This window comes from Argentina silus (genome assembly GCF_951799395.1).
Source record: "Argentina silus genome assembly, chromosome: X".
NCBI classification, from domain to species: domain Eukaryota; kingdom Metazoa; phylum Chordata; class Actinopteri; order Argentiniformes; family Argentinidae; genus Argentina; species Argentina silus.
This window is the reverse complement of record NC_139653.1, coordinates 43,067,839-43,087,218: the sequence shown is the minus strand read 5'-3', so window position 1 is coordinate 43,087,218 and position 19,380 is coordinate 43,067,839. Positions and strand designations below refer to the sequence as shown.

Below are 19,380 nucleotides of genomic sequence, written 5' to 3'. Positions count from 1 at the left end.
TGAATCAAATATAGGTTTGAGCTTGACATCGTTTTAGATGTTAGAATCTGCAACTCCCCCATTCCATATACTGTTGTCTATAAAGTTAACTCTTTTTTTCCAGTTTATTTGTGTTGAGAAAAAACCTTTGGTGTCGTGAAGCAAAACAAGTGTATCTTACTGTATAGGCCTACATCAAAACACTGTATTCAAAATATACATTGCATTTGAAAATTTAAAAAAAGTAAAACAGTTCACATCATTATCACATTTCTCATGATCAAAGTTGGCAACTACAACAACCCAGGTCCAGACGTTACATATAAATACAGGTATATGCAGAAAATGAATGAATTTAAAACAGTTGAAACAGATATAACCCCAAAAAAATAATCTTACCCTGATCTATGAGTTGAATGAACATACATGAATAAGAGCTCCTTCTAAATGATCTAACCTCTCTTGTATACTGCACAAAGTTCTTAATTACAGTATACACATATTGACTGTTGGATAGAACTGGCCAATCCACTGTTTTAGACCATCCTTTTATGGTTGTGTCAAAATCACTTTCACCTGTTTGAACACCTGTTTGAAGACTAAACTGAAAGTTCACAGTCAAGTTCAATTTAGTGCTATGCAGGTGCTTCTTGCAATGCTAAACCACAACAGCAATCTTCTCTTTCCCATACATACAGTACGTGATTTGTGGTCCGGTATCTCACAAGAACTTACTGTTGTAGAGTGGAAAGATCAACAGTTACTCTAAATCAGGCAAAAGTGATTTCCTAGAATCTAGAAAGTAATTGCCTAGTAATTATAAATGGATGTTTTTATGGGGGTTGGTATGCATCTCTTATGACAACAGCCAAAGTAACTAATGCAAGTATGGAGGCAATGTACAAGTCGGCTGCTTTGTCTATAGCAAAGTGACATGCAGTGCAAATCTTAGACTCAAGATGCTACTGGATTTTTGTTGCTAATTATTTACATCAAATGTATGCTTAAGTGTTGACTGTGTGGTTAATGATATAATGTTAATCGATTTCTTATCACATTAGACTACACAGTCCTTAGTTAAAAGCCAACAAACTTTAGCAAAATGAGCTTTTGCATGTCAGGGTGAGGGGGTGAAAATTGGCTGATTTAGCGCTAATGTAACCAGTGTGAGAGCATCACTTTGCATCTCCATGGTCACTCCACTTCTTGCCGTCTTTTGAAGAAGCCACACTGCAAATTAAAAAAAGAAAATATTAGAACTGTGATCCCTTGATACTTTTAAAATACAAAAATATACAAGACAGTCACACATACTATACCTGAAAAAGTATGACGATGATTATAGCCAGGACCAAAAAGCCTCCTATGGAGCCTCCGATGATGGCAGCCATGGATTTTTCTACAGTCAGTTTGATAATCATCACCTCCACCTCAGGTTAAAAACAGAGTTTGTCATACATAACAAAAATGAACAACACTTTATGAACAACACTTAAAAGACATTTTAACTTCCTTTATTTAACACTATTGTCTAGACTCTGACTTTTTAATTTGACTAATTGTAGACAAAGAATGGTGAAAACTTTCTAACAAATCTGACAACGGTAACCTACCGATTCCATGGATATCATTTCCAGAGCTTCATATTGCTCTTCATCGATTCCCAGAATGCCTTTAGCTGTAATCTTCTCAGATGTACCCTGGATAAATAGAGAGTGTCAGAGAGTGCCCAGTTAGGGTGCCTAAACCTAACCCTAACCCTAAATGGAGCATAAAAGGCAGAAAAATAGATTGAATAAGCCATACACTTTTAAATCACATACTGCCTCACTCTCACACACGTGCAAATGCACAAAGTTTCACCTATAACTCATACAGGTGTTGCTATTTTAACTGCTTAATCATCTTTTAGTCAAGATCATATTTTCGTTAACTTTTAATGCTAATTTTTAATTTCTTCACTTAATCTGCAGATTATAATCAAACTCAGTAAAAGTGCACCAACCTGAACATCTTTTATTGAAGCTTCAGCCTCGATGATGATCTCCTGCTCATATGTCACTGTACACTTGATGAGATACTCTCTAAATGGCTAGAGAAATAACAATGAGAAGCACTTAGAAGCACCCATTGCCACCCATTAATGTAATATGATATGGACAGGTTTAAGACTGCTAGAGTTCAGAATCATTAATCCCCAAGGCCATAACTACTTCTTAATGCTAATATGTCTGTCACTGAATTCTGACCTCCTTTTGAATTCTGACTTTTTTGTGTCTTCGTGTATATGCTGTATGTTGTATTTATATGGATTCATGTTTTATGTATTTCAAAACTCAAATTGGCCTTCATGAATAATCCCATGTTCTGGGGTTAATGGTTATGGAACTTACTTTCTCTTCTGGAACGGCAAGGAGCGCACATATCTTCTGAAATCCAGACCAAACCATATGATGAATTTACAGACCAAACGTGAGATACCATTTCACATGAAAAGAAATGTTTGGATGTTTTTGACATACCCTGGGTGTGAAACGTATGATCTCTAGGTCTGTGTAATGGGCCTGTACTGTAAAGCTAATGTTTACATGTATAGTTGCGTTGTATTTGTTCTCGCCATGAATCTGGAAGAAAAAGTATTGTTTGTGAAACATACACAGTATACGAAAATGAGTTTGCATACACATTATTTTTTGTGCTGAGCAAACATAGCAAACATACGTCAAACTTAAATGTCAGAGGTTGCTTTTCCATTTTGTCTGTGATTTTCACCATGTTTGGAGTGGCCTCCCTGTAACAGCATGATATCAAAAATGTAATTAATAAATAAATAAACAAACACTTCATGTAAGTGGCATCCATAATGACTTTTCAAATCCCTCTACAATCTCTCAATTGTAACTCACCCAGTCAGTTGGACTTTAAGAGCATTCTTTATCTGAAAGGGGTACTTCTTAGTGTCCAATACACGGGTACCGCCATTCTCACTATCAGACGGTAGGAAAACATTTTGCAAACCCAGTTAGATTAAATATCCGCACAAAATCTCTGAAACAATTGTCAAATGTGACCATGGTGTACTGTACATGTGATTTACTGGAAAGTTTCAAACCATGTTAAGTTTGCAGTGATGTCAGCATTTCTCATCTCAGATTTCTTGTCCTCTAACTGCCAGGAGATGTTGAAACTGACCTATAAAATCCAAACAAGAAGGAAAAATGTTAGAGAAAAAGGACATGTATGGATTGAAATTAGACATTTGGATAAAGCCCCAAGACTGGCAGATGTGTCTACCTGGACATTTTTCTTGAAGACTGGACGTAAGAGACGACACTTCAAATAGGAAAACTTCTCTTTCCGTTCATTCTCACACACAGTCCCCTCCATTTTCTTTGACTGTTGAAGAGAACAGTGAGAATAGCTAAGTTGATCAGTCAGTCATTGACTCATTGGTCAGTTATTGCAAAATTAGATTACAGATTGATATTATAATTTCAGTTTTAAAATTATTTAAACTAATGGATCTGTCTTTAATTCAGCAAAAATTACCGGGGAGAACTTGTTAAAGAGAAGAATGTTGGGGTATGTCAAAACAAGCGTTGTCATGTAGGCACTGTCCCCAGTGTTGGTCAGGTTGAAGAATATCTCTATGTTCTCGGTCGATCCAATTATGATCATGTCCTGGCTATTATACAAATCACATTACGAAAAAGACAAGCAAATATTGATATAAGATAAGGTATACATTACATTATATCTAATGATCTGTTTCAATTGTTGGTATACAAGCAGTGAGCATATGTAAGTACAGTATTGTGATTGAAACCTTACTAACCTTAGCTTTGAATCCAACAGGGATATGTTTTCCACACATTTGTCCTGTATCTTACAATCCTTCTCAAATTGAATCTAGATTTTAAACAACAACACACAGGCCATTACAGTATGTGCTTATGATTAGTTATGATTGCATTTAATTTCATTTTACTGTGTTTTGATATCATAACATAACTGGGTTAAAAATACATCCTTACAACATAAACCAATGGATGGATGTTGACATTATTCTGCAATAAAACATTAGATCATTAAACTGTATATCCTCATGAATTGATAAGTCAAATAATTGTATTAACCTTTTCAGTAATCACTGTGGGAGAAAATGCGTCCATAATCCGGAGTGGTTTTTGAGTGGTGTTTGAAGATAATTTGAAGGTAAACCTGACCTCCATTGGTGAGAAACAGTCATAGCAGCCCTGAAAAAGAGGGCATAAGGGATACGCCCATGTTTCACAGTTGTATTGACTTCCTTCTCTCCTTCTCACCTGGCTGGCAGATGTCCGTTGAATAATCCTATATCCTAGTTTCAAATTGTGACTGATGCTAATTGGACCAATACTATTGTTAACTGATTTTACAATTTTCCATAAACTTGATGGCCGAGGCAAGTCAAGTGGAGGTGGTACAACTAGTACATTTGGACTGAGTGGTGAAGTCTGTCTCCAGACTAAGTTCATTTAATCTTGTGTAACTCAGTGTGTTGCTAATAGTATTGCGACCTAGTTGGGACCTAGTTTCTGTTGAAAACAATGCTTGAAACCAATTGCTGTCAATCTCCAGTGGGAGGGGCTAAAACTTCTCTGCAAAGTACTTAAGTGCCTACTCAGCTCTGACTAGAACTAGCACATTTTGGCTGAGTGGTAAAGTCTGTCTCCAGACTGAGTGGGAGGGGCTACAACCCTGCTAAGCCATCAGCAATTACAGAAACTGCACTTCTATCCTGACTGTCAAAGAGTGACAGCCTCTGTGACAGCTTTCTGACATGAAGATGAAGGAGTCGATCTGTGGAGTCCATCGAGGAAGGCCAAACTACTAAGTATTTTTATTCTATTTGATTATTTTTTCACTACTCTGAGTGTATTTAGCGCTACCTACATCTTGTATTGCCCACAAACCCTCTATCTCTATACCTGCAAATATCACAATGTGCCTTCTCACAATTCCTGTTATTTCATCCCTCAGGAGGACACAGACACTACCACCCCCCTTGCAACCCATCTAATCTAGTCTATCCACCATGCTCAACTGACTACAACCTCACTGTTGCAGGAGGACTTTGGAACTGCCACAGTCAGCGGTCCGGAAAGCAGAGGCTATCTCAGCTTACACCTGCTTCATGTCCCTCCACTTCCTTGCTTTCACAGAGACATGGATTACACCGGAAAACACAGCTACTCCGGAAGCCCTCTCTGATGCCTACTCCTTTTCTCAATCCCCTAGACTCTCTGGTTGAGGGGGAGGCACAGGGCTCCTCATCTCACCTAAGTGTCACATAATGTCCTTTTCCTGTCACACCTGTCCATATCTACCTTCGAATTCCATGCTGTTTCTGTCACCTCCCCTGTCAAACTTAAACATTGTTGTTATCTATTGTCCCCCAGGTCAGCTTGGCGACTTCTTAGAAGAGATGGATGCCCTTCTCAGCTTCTTTGCTGAGGACGGCACACCGCTCACACTACTGGGTGACTTCAACATCCAGTCAGAGATGCTTCACTCGTCTGGAGTACTTGACCTTCTCTCCTCCTTCAACCTTACCCTGTCCCACTCTCCTCCGACTCATAAGGTGGGCAATCAGCTCGACCTTGTCTTCATCAGATCCTCCCATACCTCCAACCTTACCGTTACCCCTCTTCCAGTTTCTGATCATCATTTTGTATCCTTCTCCCTTCCCCTCAAATCCACCCCCTCCCAATCAGACTCTACACACACTGTATCCTCTCATCACAACTTACGTACCCTCTCCCTCACCGCTCTCTCTTCCTCTGTCTTATCCTCCCTACCTTCTGTTAAATCCTTCTCCCTTCTATCCACTGATGCAGCCTCCTCCACCCTCCTGTCCACTCTTTCCTCATCCTTCGACTGTCCACTGACCTCAAGGCCAGCACGATCCTCTTCATGTGCTCATTGGCTGTCTGAAACCCTGCAAGCTCGTAGAATAGGGTTCCGGGCAGCTGAGGAGAAATGGAGTAAAACCGGCCTCCCTGATGACCTAAAACCTCATCTCTCCCTCCTCCTCAACTACACCTCCTCTGCATCAGCTGCTAAAGCTTCCTACTACCATTCCAAAATTCAATCCTCCGCCTCTGACCCAAGGAAACTGTTCTCCACATTTTCCTCACTCCTCAACCCACCTCCTCCCATTCCTCCCTCCTCCCTGTCTGCAGATGACTTTGTCACCTACTTTGAAAAGAAGGTTATCTCTCCATATACCACTCCTCCCAAACCCACTGTGCTACACTCGGTCTCTTATCAGCTTTTTCCCCCCTCTCCCCAGATGATATTCTAAAACTGGTCACATGCAAGCGGGTAACCACCTGCCCTCTCAATCCTATCCCCTCTCCTTTTCTCCAATCCATTTCCAAAGACCTCCTTCAGTTCCTTACCACCATAATCAATTCCTCTCTATCCACAGGATCTGTGCCAGCTGCCTTTAAGACAGCCAGAGTCAAGAAACCAACTCTTGACCCGTCTGCTGTCCATAACTACAGACCGGTATCCCTTCTCTCCTTCTTATCTAAAACCCTTGAACGTGCTGTCTCTAACCAATTGTCTCACTATCTCCTTCAGAACACCCTTCTTGACCCTTACCAATCCGGTTTTAAAGTTGGGCACTCTACTGAGACTGCTTTCCTTGCTGTCACGGAGGCCCTCCACTCTGCTCGAGCTTCCTCCCTCTCCTCTTTTCTCATTCTTCTGGACCTGTCTGCTGCATTCCACACAGTAAACCACCTGATCCTTCTCTCCACCCTCTCAGAACTGGGCATCATTGGCTCTGCATTCTCCTGGTTTGCATTCTCCTGGTTTGCCGATTGCTCTTACCAGGTGACGTGGAGAGGGTCGCTGTTCTCTCCACGAGCCCTCACCACTGGGGTCCCCCAGGGCTCCGTCCTAGGGCCCTTACTGTCCTTCCTTTATACCAAATCTCTTGGCTCAGTAATTTCCTCCCGTGGTTTCTTCTACCACTGCTACGCAGATGACACTTAACTCTTTCTCTCTTTCCCCCCCTCTGACTCACAGGTGGCAACTCATCTCTGTGTCTCTTGCAGACATTTCTGCTTGGATGTCAGCCCACCACCTCAAGCTCAACCTTAACAAGACTGAGCTGCTCTTCCTCCATGGGAAAGCCTGTCCTCTCCAAGACTTCTCCATCACAGTAGAGAGCTCCACTGTGACCTCCTCCCTGACAGCCAAGAATCTTGGGGTGATCCTTGACAACCACTTATCTTGTGCGGTGAACATCACAGCGACAGCACGCTCCTGTAGATTCTTCCTCTACAACATCAGAAGGATACATCCATTCCTCACGAGAGAAGCAGTACAACTCTTGGCCGGGCTCCCCGCCTCCGCCATCAGACCTCTGCAGCTCATCCAGAATGCTGCCGCCCGTCTAGTGTTCAATCTCCCCAGCTTGCATCAGATTCAAGACCCTGGTGTTTGCCTACCGGGCGGCAAAAGCAACTCCTCCCTACTTGCAAGCAATGGTCAGCCCACAAACCCCTGCCCGATCACTCCGTTCTTCCATCTCAGCTGGCCGCCTGGCAATGCCGCCTCTACGTGGATGCCACGGTCGTGCTATTCAGTTACGGCTTTTCACTGTCCTGGCGCCCTGGTGGTGGAATGAGCTTCCCACTGCTGTCAGGACTGCAGAGTCACTACCTATCTTCCGCCATAGACTGAAGACACATCTTTCAGGCTACATCTTGACTGTCCCTCCTAAATACCTCTTCATCCCCACTAACCCCCTGTACAGTTTCTCTACTCTAAATAAAAAATTAAAAAATAAATAAAAGTAATTCTTCCTTCTTCTAGCATTGTGACTGCCAATGGCCCCTGGTCCAAGCATAGATTTGTTTTTCTTATGATGACTGATGTATAGATGATTCATTTACTTTGGACAAATGTACTTGTTGTAAGTCGCTTTGGATAAAGGCGTCTGTTTAAATGCTAAATGTTTAAAATGGAAATTATACATACAGGAGAATGACACCCTCACCACTAATATCATCCTACCGTGAAGTGCAGTTTGATGGTCTTCAGGCAATCTGTATCATATTCCAATCTGTAGACACTCTCACTATCTTCTTTGTTGTCAAAAGACAGACGCTTTTTATTTTGACCTGAATCTTGACCTGCATCCAGATCAATGTTGTAGGATATAGGAAGATGTTCGGAACCTGAAAGGTGAATATAAAATGACCAAAGGAATAAGAAATAATTTCTCAAAAAATTGTAATTCTTTGGTTTAAGTATACACTCTTAAAAAACCCAAAAGTTTACATGGAACCCAAAAGTTTTTTTTAAGAGTGTATCTAAGGTTTGAGAAACGTGCGTACTGGCAATGTTCCCTTTTGTTTGTGTATTGAGGCAGATCTTCAAGGTGACTTGGTAATTGTATTCATCTGTATTCATCTGCCGTGGTAGGGTGATAATCCCGGGGGTCAAGGTCAGCTTGGGTTTAAAGACAATGACAGGGAGAGTTCTGCAGGAAACATCAGAGTTAAGATTAGTCAGAAGCACTGCCTACAGTCTACAGGACACCTAGCATTTCATGAAGTAACGAGCGACAGAACTGCAACAAATTTGTGATGGATATAGAGACAGTATATACTGTAGTTAATGTGGGGCGCTCCAGTCCACGCTGTTATGCTGTTTACTTACTCCAGGACAGTGACAGTGCTTTGGCTCCCAATGCTGATATAAACCTGTCTTGCGTGATGATCAGTCTCTGTAGAAAAAGCACTGACCGATTGGCCGAAATGGCGGAGTTTCATTTTCATGTCCGCAGCTGAAATCCTCTGGATGACAGGAACATATGGAGTGTTATTACACCATTATGAACATATCATGACACCTGACAAAATGGTGCACACATGACAAGTCGGAAACTCAGAGTTACTCAGAGTTAAAATGAACATAAGTTATTTGCGTAGAGCTTCCTACTGGTTAATTCTGACACTCTTTCCCATTCAAGTGGGAAACTCGGGTGTCAACTTTGTGCAACAAGTTTCGAAGGGTTAGGGTTTGGGTTAGTTTTCTAGTACATGTCATAAACACACCATTAGTATTTACCACACTTTAATTCATGGCAACAATGTGAGTTCAGTTTAGTTAGATAATGTTGGAATCACACCATAAACTATTATTACTGCCATGGTGAGGGCCAGTGTGAGAGACCCTTTGTCATCAACATTTCCAAAGACTCACCTGTGAGAAGTCACTCTGTATCCCGCCCTCCACTACATTGTATATGTAGATACTCCCTGAGCAACCAGGGTTGTTGGCATCTTCTTCCAGAGGTGCCCCGACTGCCACGTCATTCAATCCGTTCCCGTCCAGGTCCCCGACTGAGGCGATGGCTGACCCAAACCTGGCAAAAATGTATCCGTCCTGGCCCCGCCACTCCCAGTCTTCCTTGACAAACATCCCCTAGGACACAAGCAGAAGATAACTGCAGTACAGTTCCATTTTTGTCCAAAGAGGGAAGAATGGTGCTCTCCCCCTTACTTCAGGATTGCTACAAAGGTATTAGCTCATTTTAGATCAATAATACACTCTCCACATATATATGTATATCACAGTACATCATCCTCCCCTGATGTATATAAATGTATTCCACTCACCTGGTGCAGCTTGTACACAAACACTTTGCCCTCCTCTCCTCTCTGATAGAAGTGTGGGGCTCCAATGAGCAGGTAGTCTGTTTTACCGTCTTTATCAGAGTCCAGGGTACAAAGCACCGACCCAAAGTACGAGCCAACCTACAGTGCAGCATAGATAAATAGATAAAGCTTGTTTCCAAATCTTAACTGAAAAAAAAAAGTATCCTTGAAGTATTCATAAACTCACAAGCCATAAAGGTTTACCAATTAACAACACAGTATTGTAATGAAGTTGTTATCATTTGTATCCATGAGGTGGCAGTATCTGCCAGGCAGTAGAATGAGTAGGGCCCTCACACTCAAATGCTTCAACAAATCCTAGTCAGAACTGGTCTCATGGTAGTGCATATGGCTGAGAGCCGGAAATGGCAAGTATTACATGGGCCAGACCTGGTCCAAATGTGGGAGGCCAGCCCTGGCTGAGAGTTGGCAATTTGCTGTGGGTCAGCTCTGGTATGAGGAATGTCTGATACGTTCCTATAGCTACTGGGCCATCTTTGGTCTGAGCGTGGTTGGGACCTGGGCCACGTCCACATGGCAAAGATAAGGCTGAGGAATGGTAGCCAGAGCTGGCCCACTAATGGCCCGGGGAACAAAGTTGTATCTGGGCTACGCCTGGATGCCGGTAGAAAACAGACATTGGCCAGATCTGGGCTGTAATTTCTCTGCTGACTGGGATGCCTTTTGAAATGATGTATAAAGGCATGTGTTGGAGCAATTGAGTGTGCACAATTCCTGGCACATATTGTCATCTCATGGAGGATACAAATAATAACAATTTCATTACAATGCTGTGTTGTTCTTTGGTAAACCTTTATGGCTCATTCTTTTTCATCCCAGCACCCCTTACCAGGGATGCCGGTTTGACTATCCAAACTCACTATGTGCCAGGCAGGCCACCAGTGGCTATGTTCTCTCTAACAGTGGTGTCAGACATTAGGCTTAAGGGAGTGGAGACCAGTACCTGACACATTAAAATGATAAAGTAAAGAGATCCTGTGTTTTTCTTGATATCCTGTTTATTTCTTTATATAGATTTTCTGTATGTATTTCTATGATGGATATGGCGAGAAATCATCAAGTATGTGGCTACAGTACAAATAGGGGCAGTCTGCTGTACCTGGTCACCCTGTAGTATCTGATGCTGCTTGTGTGTGGCTGCATTGAAGACGTAAACCCCCCCAGTCAGACTGTAGCGAGGGGCCCCTGAGATAATCAGAGTCCCAGAAGAGTCAAAAGCTGACACCACACTGTAACCTGTGACACACAAAGAGAGACGGAACCAGGGTTATGGCCTTAGTAAGCGGTGAGGATGACCGAAGAATTACCTACATGTGTAATTGGCCGAATACTGTAGCTGATACTGCTTGTGTCTATAAAAATGTATGTCCCATGACGATGTTTTTAACTTCAATGTAATTAATGTGAACATTTTAGCTGATGTACAGTACACCAGTGGAGGCTAGTGCAGGCAGAAATTGGAGGACAGGCTCATTGTAATGCATGGAATGAAATGAGGAATGTGGTATCAAACATGTGTGATTCCTCATTCCTTTACTTGCATTACAATGAGCCCGTCCTCCAATTTCTACCTCCACTAGCCTCCACTGGTGTACTGTACATCTAAACATATTCTTATATAAAGAACAAAATAAAGCATCAAACCAGTGAATAGTAGCAGTGATCCTCACACCTAGGACCACGGTGGAGTACCACTGATCTACAGTATGTAGACTAGATACTGTTCACCCTTTCTTACCCAAGTAGGAGAACCTTGGTCCTGAGGAGGGTCCATTTAGAAAGGCCACATTTTTCTGATTGGGATACTTTAAGATCACTCCCCCACTCCAGTCATAGGCCCCTACGGCCCCAAACAGATGCGACCCCTAGGAATGAGAAGGGAATGTTTGAGCCTGACGCCAGTGAGAAAGACAGGTTACATCATTATTGGTTATGGATGTTGCTACTGATATTATCATCAAATGGTCTAGGCCTGGGCGCTTAGTGGCGTAGCAAGGTTCCTGGTTCGATTCCGACCCTTGACCTATCTTGCATGTCATCCCTCCTCTCTCTCCCATCCTTCCTGTCAATCTCTACTGTCTCTATCCCAATAAAGCAGAAATGCCCTAAAAACATATATATATATATAAAAAAAAAAAATGGTCTAGGCCTCTTTGATACTTAAAGGTATAATGCGCCCAAATCCACAGATACCTCATCCTGCTTAAAGTCAACATAAAAAAATGACTAAAAATGCTGATCTTGGAGCATGAAACTTACATCAAGTGCTATGTGATTGGAGAATCCGGCCTCTGCAAGCTCAAATTGAAAGCCTTCCCCCTGCTTTATTCCTGTTTTATAGATTAAATCAAAGGTTTTTGTAATATTGTAATATACAAGCAAACACACACTGTACGATGACATATTTTTTACATGATACATCCTTTGAGTATTACCTTCGATTCCTTTGATGATACTGGTCTCTAACTGAGAGAGTATGCCCTCCAAGGCTTTGTAGTCATCTACCAAGAAAAGGTGGCCTGCACTGGAGCTAATGCTTTTCATCTCTTCTATTGCGGCAGGTGAGTTTTGAATTTGATCTCCAACCTGTAATAAAATAAATGTTAATCAGATGTTAATTGGATTTGATTGCCTGTTTAATTACATCTTTAATTGCTCAGAAAGATGTTTATTAGTGAATACTTACCCCAATAGCAAATCTTGTGATGTTATTAGTAACAAGCAAGTTCAGAGCTTTGCCGATATTGTCCTTCTTATCCCAAAGGGATATTGCTCCATCTGACACCACAATTACTATCTTTTTAGAGTCCTCTTTTGACCCATTCTCAGCAACAAAGACGTGTTCACTGAAAATGCATGAACAAATGTCAAATGTATCTTGTTTTGTGTTCTTCTTTCATTCTTCTTGATGATTTGCGATACATACATGTATACATATAATGTATGCATCTACTGCAGCATGCCAATGGTACTTACATTGCATAGATTATGGCAGAAGCAGTCACTGTGGCATTCAAAATCTGTTGAATGTTTTTGACCGTCTCAAGAGCTTTGGCACCATCAACACCCTCTTTTAGTAAGAGTTCAGCTCTGATTTTTGATCCATATTGAACGACAGCAAATTCACACTGTTAAAAGAGAGAAAATAGGGTTTTCATGATCACAGTAGAGGGTATTCACGACGATTCATTCATTGATTAAAACCTACTAACACCCATCCAGAAGGAGTTTTGGATTGTATTCTATCATATGCTTTCTGGCTAGTAGTTAAATAGGGCCAACTGTGATCATCTTTGTTGATTTATGCTGTGGCTGTGTTGATCACTACTCACATTCAAACATTTCCCCCAAACATTTGTCATCACAGTAGAGATGAAATCTTTAGCCCTTTTAAAGTCATGTGGATCAAGGCTACCGGATCCATCCAATACGAATACAATCTCAGTTCCAGGATCTAAAACACAAAGCCATTTACAAACAACTGATTGTAAAAGGAATAGGACAACTATACAACTGATTTGTACTTTGTAATGTACAACATAAGACAGATTGAATACACTGATGTCAGGCAAATCATTCTGATTCTGTATTACTCAATCGGCTGTATACAGTATGCACTGTGAATTCTAAATTGTTTACCTTGCCAAATATCTTAACTAAACATCTCTGGAGGCTTGTGTGTCTTTTTGCACAAATATCAGACTGATGCTATCTTTTGCATTCTTAGTGTTTTACAGAGGAGCATTTCAGCACACAAACTTATTTGGTAATAATGTGCAGCAGGACCACTGCTTTATTATTGGGAAATGAAGACCCGTACCGTCCTTTTCATCCTCATCCTCACTGGTGTTGTTGTTGTTGTTGTTGTTGTTGTTGTTGTTGTTGTTTCTGTTGATAGAGATGTTTCTTTCCAGTTGCTCTACAACTGTCATTCAGAAATGTTATTGGCTTGTGCATCATGATTATAACATTTTATTTGGTGCTGGTGGTCCCGTACTGTATTTGGCACACATCATTGTCTCTAACTGATCTGAGACCAAACATTTACACTGTTAAGGTTCGGGTTCGGGTTCGGGTTCGGGTTCGGGTTCGGGTTAGGGTTAGCTGTTTCATTGGTTGAGCACATGGGGATGCTTACCTAGAAGAGCAGGGTTGATCTGATCCAGAATCTGAAGGTTAGACAGATGTGTACACTTCCCATTGAGATACTCGTTCATGTTTTTTTTCTTCCTGACTTGTTGGCAGACCTGGCGAAAGAAGACTAGCGCTGTTCAGTCAGGACACTCACGTCGGTTTAACCATTATTTTAATGAAAATGGTAATACAAATTTGGCGTAATTGGATGGCTCCGCTCTGTATAGCTCCCTGCTTGAAGTTTAACAACATAAAATACAAAATACCAATATGGCAGGGGGCCATTTTGCCAGGGTTTTTTGGATGTGCTCATAGAAAGAGAGCATGACTCAAATCAGCAGCAGACGTAAGTCAGAGTACTAGCTCAACTCTCTCTCTTTTTGAGGACGTTTTTTTTCTTTCTTTTTTTTTGCTTTACTCAGTTTGGCCAGTGCAATATTTATTCATGTTTTATGCCATTCATTCTATTCTTCTATTCATCCAACATGCATTTTTGGCAGGGAAATGGACTGAAAACACATTCTTATTTTACAGCAATGACCTGGTTAAGATTTACAGTTGTGAGAGCAGGCAAGTTGTGTGGAAGGCAGAAGTGGTGCTTTTCACACAAAAGTGTGATGCACGCATACAGAAGAGGAAGCTGTGGCTTTGGTGAGAGACAGTTGGCTAGACGACAGGAGTACAATAATCTGATATACTGCACCAGGGGAGACTGGTGGGGGGGGGGGGGTAGAAATAAGAGGACGAGCCCATTGTAATGCATGGAACAGAATGAGGAATGGGGAATATCTGCATCGATAAATTATATAAATGATCAAGTATGTGAAAATTATAATTGTCCATCAAAACACCAATTCCATCATATGCGTTATCTCTATGGGTAGAAAACCTTTCCACTAACCATGTACTCCTCGGTTTTCTCAGTCAAAATGCTGGCTGCTGATACAATAGGTTTGAGTCCTCTACCTGTGTAGAATACATAAGGAGATTTTCATTCAGTCAGGAAAAGGTGAACAAACACAGGCCCTTAATGGTATGAAAACTGTTCATCAAACATTTGGATTTGTCATAATAGAGTACATCACCTGGGATAATTACTTCAGAACATTCGTCCTTGTTCAAAGCACATCTACAAAACTTCTGGGGTTGAGATGAAGGGGATGTAACCAAAACCCTGTAGAAACAGATCAGAGAACATAACAGGATATCTTATAAAGATACATTTTATGTAAATCATGAATACAAATCTGGATATGATTTTGTAAATAATGTAACAATTTAATTTAACATAACACTATGATGGACTCCCTGGAGTAACTTACCCATCTTTGGACTGAACAGTAGTTTGTCCAAACAGTACATCATCTGTCCTCTTAAAATGCTTTACTGGCTTTGTAAAAACATTGAAGCCTGTAGCTGAGCAGATTACTGTAACACAAACACATTTCAGAAGTTGGAAAAAAAAGTTCTACTGTACCTAAAACCAAAAGGGGTTTTATATGGCACCAAAGAGGATTCTTTAAATAATTATTTTACAGGGATAGCCAAATCACTTTTCTAAGAGTGTATGTATAGTTATTTCACCACTCTTAACAAAAAAGATGTTGATGAATACTAACACAATACTACCTCAGTTAATACAAAACAAATGCATGTACATACCTGTCAGTAGAATTATATGTCCCCAAATCATATTTCTAGTTTAGAGGTCTGAAACAGCTTTGAGAAAAATAAGCTGCTTAAAACATGGTGGTAACTAGCGCCTTTCAAACTTTTGACATGTCTCTCACATGCTTTTCTGAATAGTCCTCTGTGCACTGAATAGGGAAGTGGTCATATCTGAGTAAGACTGCTCATTAATAGTGTTCCTATGAAGAGATGACATCACGACACATGTTCAGTACTCCAGTGTTTGTGTGGTATGCAGAAGTACCTTCCTGACGGCACATTGAGATCATTTGAATTTGTATCATCATTTGTATTTTCAGTTCAGTTTTATTTAGAAGTTTTTTTTTTGTATATTTCAATTCGATGTGTCCTGTGACTGCTCTCTTCAGTGTCACAGATGCAGCCCTGAACAGAAATGTGTGCTGAACAGATGCGTTTCTGTTAGCAGAAGTTCTCTCGGTCCTGGCCCATAGAGAGAGCCTAGTGAGGTGACAGGATGCTCTAGGGTTAACTATAAAAACACACATTTAGATTAGATTAGATTAGATTAGATTAGATTCAACTTTATTGTCATTGTGCAGAGTACAAGTACAGAGACAACGAAATGCAGTTAGCGTCTAACCAGAAGTGCAAAAAAGCAGAAAGTGCAACGAACAGTATATACAGGTAGTGCAGTATATGAGCAGTAAGTAGTGCAGTATAGTACAAGTAGTGCAGTGTAAGCAGTATATGAATTAGCAGTGGCATTATAAGCAGATAAATATAGGTTGCAGTACGAACAGTGTAGCAGCATATGAGCTGTATAGGCAATGCAATCTAGCAGTATATATGTATTAACAGTAGCATTAGGGTAGATAGCAGAATAAATATAATATGGTTTAAGTGTGACGGTTGTTAAGTTGCTGTAAATAGTCCTCGCATTCAGAGTTGCTCAGTCGAGTTTTGAACCTGCGACCTCTGAATTGCCAACTTATGTGAACGTCGTCTCCTTAATACCAGATGGACACCAGCCATAGGTGCCTGGTCCATATGTCAAACGAGGCAACTGCCCCCCACTTTAAAATCAGGATGGCATAAGTATGTTTTTGCCCCCCCCTCCACTATTTTTACCAGATATCCACCATCGCGTACTAAATGATTTCATATTAGGTGAAAATAAGTTTTATCAGACAGTAACATATGTGTTTGTAACATATAAGTCTGTGTTTTCTAAATGAGCTTTTGGACACCCCCCAACCAGAAAATGTATGGTTTTGACCGCTTAGAATATCAAAGACTAAAGTGCTGAATATCTCATTGTTTCTTGTCGCACCCGTGCATGTGGACAGCGGAGACCAAGAAATGATACAGTGCCCTGAGTAAGTAATGGGACAGTGCCCTGAGTAAGTAATGGGACAGTGAAGCATTTGTTCTTCTTTTGGCTCTGCACTTCAAATGTTTGCTACTCCAATTGCTATGAGATTAATGTAGAGATTCTCAGATTTTATCTGAGGGTATTTGTGTACATATTGGTTTCACCATTTAGAAATGACAACACTTTTTACACATAGTCCCCCTATTTCAGGGCCTATTCTGGGGCACCAAAAGTAATAGGATAATTGGCTTAACAGGTGTTTCTCCACACCATCCAGCCTGCACATCTACACGATTGTCAGCAACAAGTTCCACCACCAACCAGCACCTGCTACCCCTCTGACCAAACCCTCCGCTAACTCAATACTAGCACTCCTAGTGTTTTTTATGGCTAGCCTAGCAGCAAGGGAGATGTAAAATTGTCCTGTGTTTACTGCTATTTTATACATTTTCTCTCAATTCACTTTCCACATCTTATGCTAATGTCTTAAACATGTGTTGTTACTTTCCCCTCTCACCAGCCCTGATACCTGTGAACCTTCACACCATCTAGCCTGCACATCTACATTGCCAGCACTGTCGTTGCACCGCTGACATCTTCATACTATCATTGAAAGTCCATAGAATGGTTGTAACCATCAAAAGAAGAAAGTCTCCACACACACTTTGTATCAATCCCCAATTTCAGATGTTCTATTTTACTAAGTTTTTGTTTCCGATGTGTTTCAACCAGCAGCATAGCACAATGAAACATCTGACATTTGCATTGATTTTAAATGTGAGGAGACTTCATTCTTTGGTTTCACCTCCCTGCACCGTAGCTTATTCAGTAATTTTCATTGTGTCTTGGAAATTCTAAATGCTACATTCTTTTTTTATATTGGTCATGATCAAGACCAAATGATTGTGTTAGTGATGTGTTATAGGTGGACAAATACATTGGACTACAATGTTGACCTCAATTGCAATAGGCAAATGTAGTTAGTGCTGTTCTATACGTCCAGAGAAGCACTGAATATAATGGTCGGAGTACTCAGGCAAAGGACTCAAATGCACTACTCGGAGACAAAAATCTTGGGGAAGGGACCCACAAACCGGGGAGCCAGTTTGCGGGATTCAACATACAGGGGGAGGTCTCGGGTGGAAAGCAAGACCTTCTGCCCAGGCCAGTAGGTGGGGGCAGGAGTTTGCCGGTGGTTTGCCATCTGTTTGTACCAGCCCGAGGTCCTGAGGAGTACCTGCCGGGCCCGGCTCCAGGTGCGGCGACACTGGCAAATGAGCGCCTGAGCAGACGGGATGCTGACATCTGCCTCCAGGTCAGGGAACAATGGGGGCTGATAACCATAGGCACACTGGAAGGGGGAGAGAGCAGAAGCAGAGCGCTGCAGGATGTTGTGGGCATACTCAACCCAGATGAGGTGCCTGCTCCAGGTGGCTGGGTTGTGGGACACAAGACACCGTAAGCAGGTCTCCAGTTTGCTAACCTGGCCGCCAATGGAAGCCTGGAAACCCTTGTGGCATTCGTCAGCTCACTCACCCCCTGGCAGATAGAGGTGAATAGCTCGTCATGGTGACATGGGATTGAAGCGCAGAGCGCACAGTGTGTAAGCCGGCTGAGTCCATAGTTGGCCAGTTCGTACTGTAATGGCAGGAATACTCAGGCAAAGGAGTCAAACGCATGACTCAGAGACAACAATCAACTTGAATCAAAAGAATAGTCTTTACTTTACAAAAGGTACGGTACACAGGTAGGCAGTCAATGGGGAGGCAGATAATCCAGGAAGGGGGTAGGCAAAGCAGGGTTCGGTACAGAGGTAGGCAGTTCAAAAAGGCAGGCAGATAATCTGATAAGGGGTAGGCAAAAAGGCACAAGTCAGAAACACACTAAGAAGAAGAAAAAAAAAAAAAAAACAGGAACACTAGGAAATGCTGGGAGGTATGACCCTGTACACACCTGATGAAAACTACTATATATTCAACATCAATGTACCATGTCAATTGGAAATAATAAAGAGATGACTTTATTTATGAAATGTGACATGAAAGTGCTTAATTTATTGTAAACATCCCTTGGTTGTTCTGAGCAACAGAAGTTTGCGTAAGTAATACAATTATTTGTTAGAAAAAAAAATCATGGTAATTCGAAACCTTTGAAAGGAGGATTCTCCTCATTTGGAAAAGTCTCCCTGATAACGTTAGCAAGAGGTAAATAGAGCAATATGGAATTTCAGAGTGTAAATATGAACTGCTGGCTGACTGACTGCATCAACTTTGAGGCTTACAAGCTAGAATTGATCACTCAACATCATCCTCAACTGTGTTGATGGAATAAAAGACCTGTAGAAAAGTGTAATTGTGGATTACCTTACTCTCATCAATGCAAGGTGTGTTTTAGCTATCACTTCTGATAGTGTAATGTACAAGCCTAGTAGGCCACCTAATGCCTGAACAGGATAGCACTGACCATGGATAGCATTACTAGCTAAATAAAGCCATGTACATCTGT

At 41.3% G+C, this 19,380-nt stretch overlaps 1 protein-coding gene across 2 annotated transcripts; it reads right to left on the bottom strand.

Moving 5' to 3' along the window:
• Nucleotides 1-89: 89 nt before the first annotated feature.
• LOC310823425 (integrin alpha-E-like) lies at nt 90-15,662 on the bottom strand. Of its 2 annotated transcripts, none has more exons than XM_083696281.1 (31): nt 15,516-15,662; nt 15,176-15,281; nt 14,939-15,027; nt 14,755-14,819; nt 13,858-13,966; nt 13,540-13,644; nt 13,052-13,173; nt 12,696-12,847; nt 12,406-12,565; nt 12,155-12,305; nt 11,979-12,049; nt 11,458-11,584; nt 10,819-10,955; nt 9,660-9,797; nt 9,244-9,465; nt 8,698-8,834; nt 8,373-8,518; nt 8,050-8,213; nt 4,116-4,235; nt 3,815-3,888; nt 3,529-3,664; nt 3,274-3,375; nt 3,092-3,171; nt 2,886-2,966; nt 2,701-2,770; nt 2,502-2,603; nt 2,373-2,408; nt 1,985-2,071; nt 1,593-1,679; nt 1,299-1,409; nt 90-1,209 (listed from the first exon to the last, which is right to left on the bottom strand). In XM_083696281.1, the coding sequence occupies exons 1-31, from the start codon at nt 15,544-15,546 to the stop codon at nt 1,174-1,176; spliced, it is 3,354 nt and encodes a 1,117-aa protein (XP_083552407.1). In that variant the 5' UTR covers nt 15,547-15,662; the 3' UTR covers nt 90-1,173. The 2 variants fall into 2 exon arrangements, with proteins under 2 accessions (XP_083552407.1, XP_083552408.1); XM_083696282.1 differs by having other exon boundaries at nt 2,373-2,405.
• Between the last annotated feature and the right edge of the window lie 3,718 nt (nt 15,663-19,380).

Bases quoted from the DNA above. Each gene is read 5' to 3' on its own strand.
- LOC310823425 (XM_083696281.1), bottom strand. From the start codon at position 15,546: ATGATTTGGGGACATATAATTCTACTGACAG. The intron at 14,820-14,938 runs GTGATGTACTCT...TATTCTACACAG, and splicing joins TTCTGAAGTAATTATCCCAG to GTAGAGGACTCAAACCTATT. The intron at 1,680-1,984 runs GTTGGTGCACTT...CTATTTATCCAG, and splicing joins CTTCAATAAAAGATGTTCAG to GGTACATCTGAGAAGATTAC.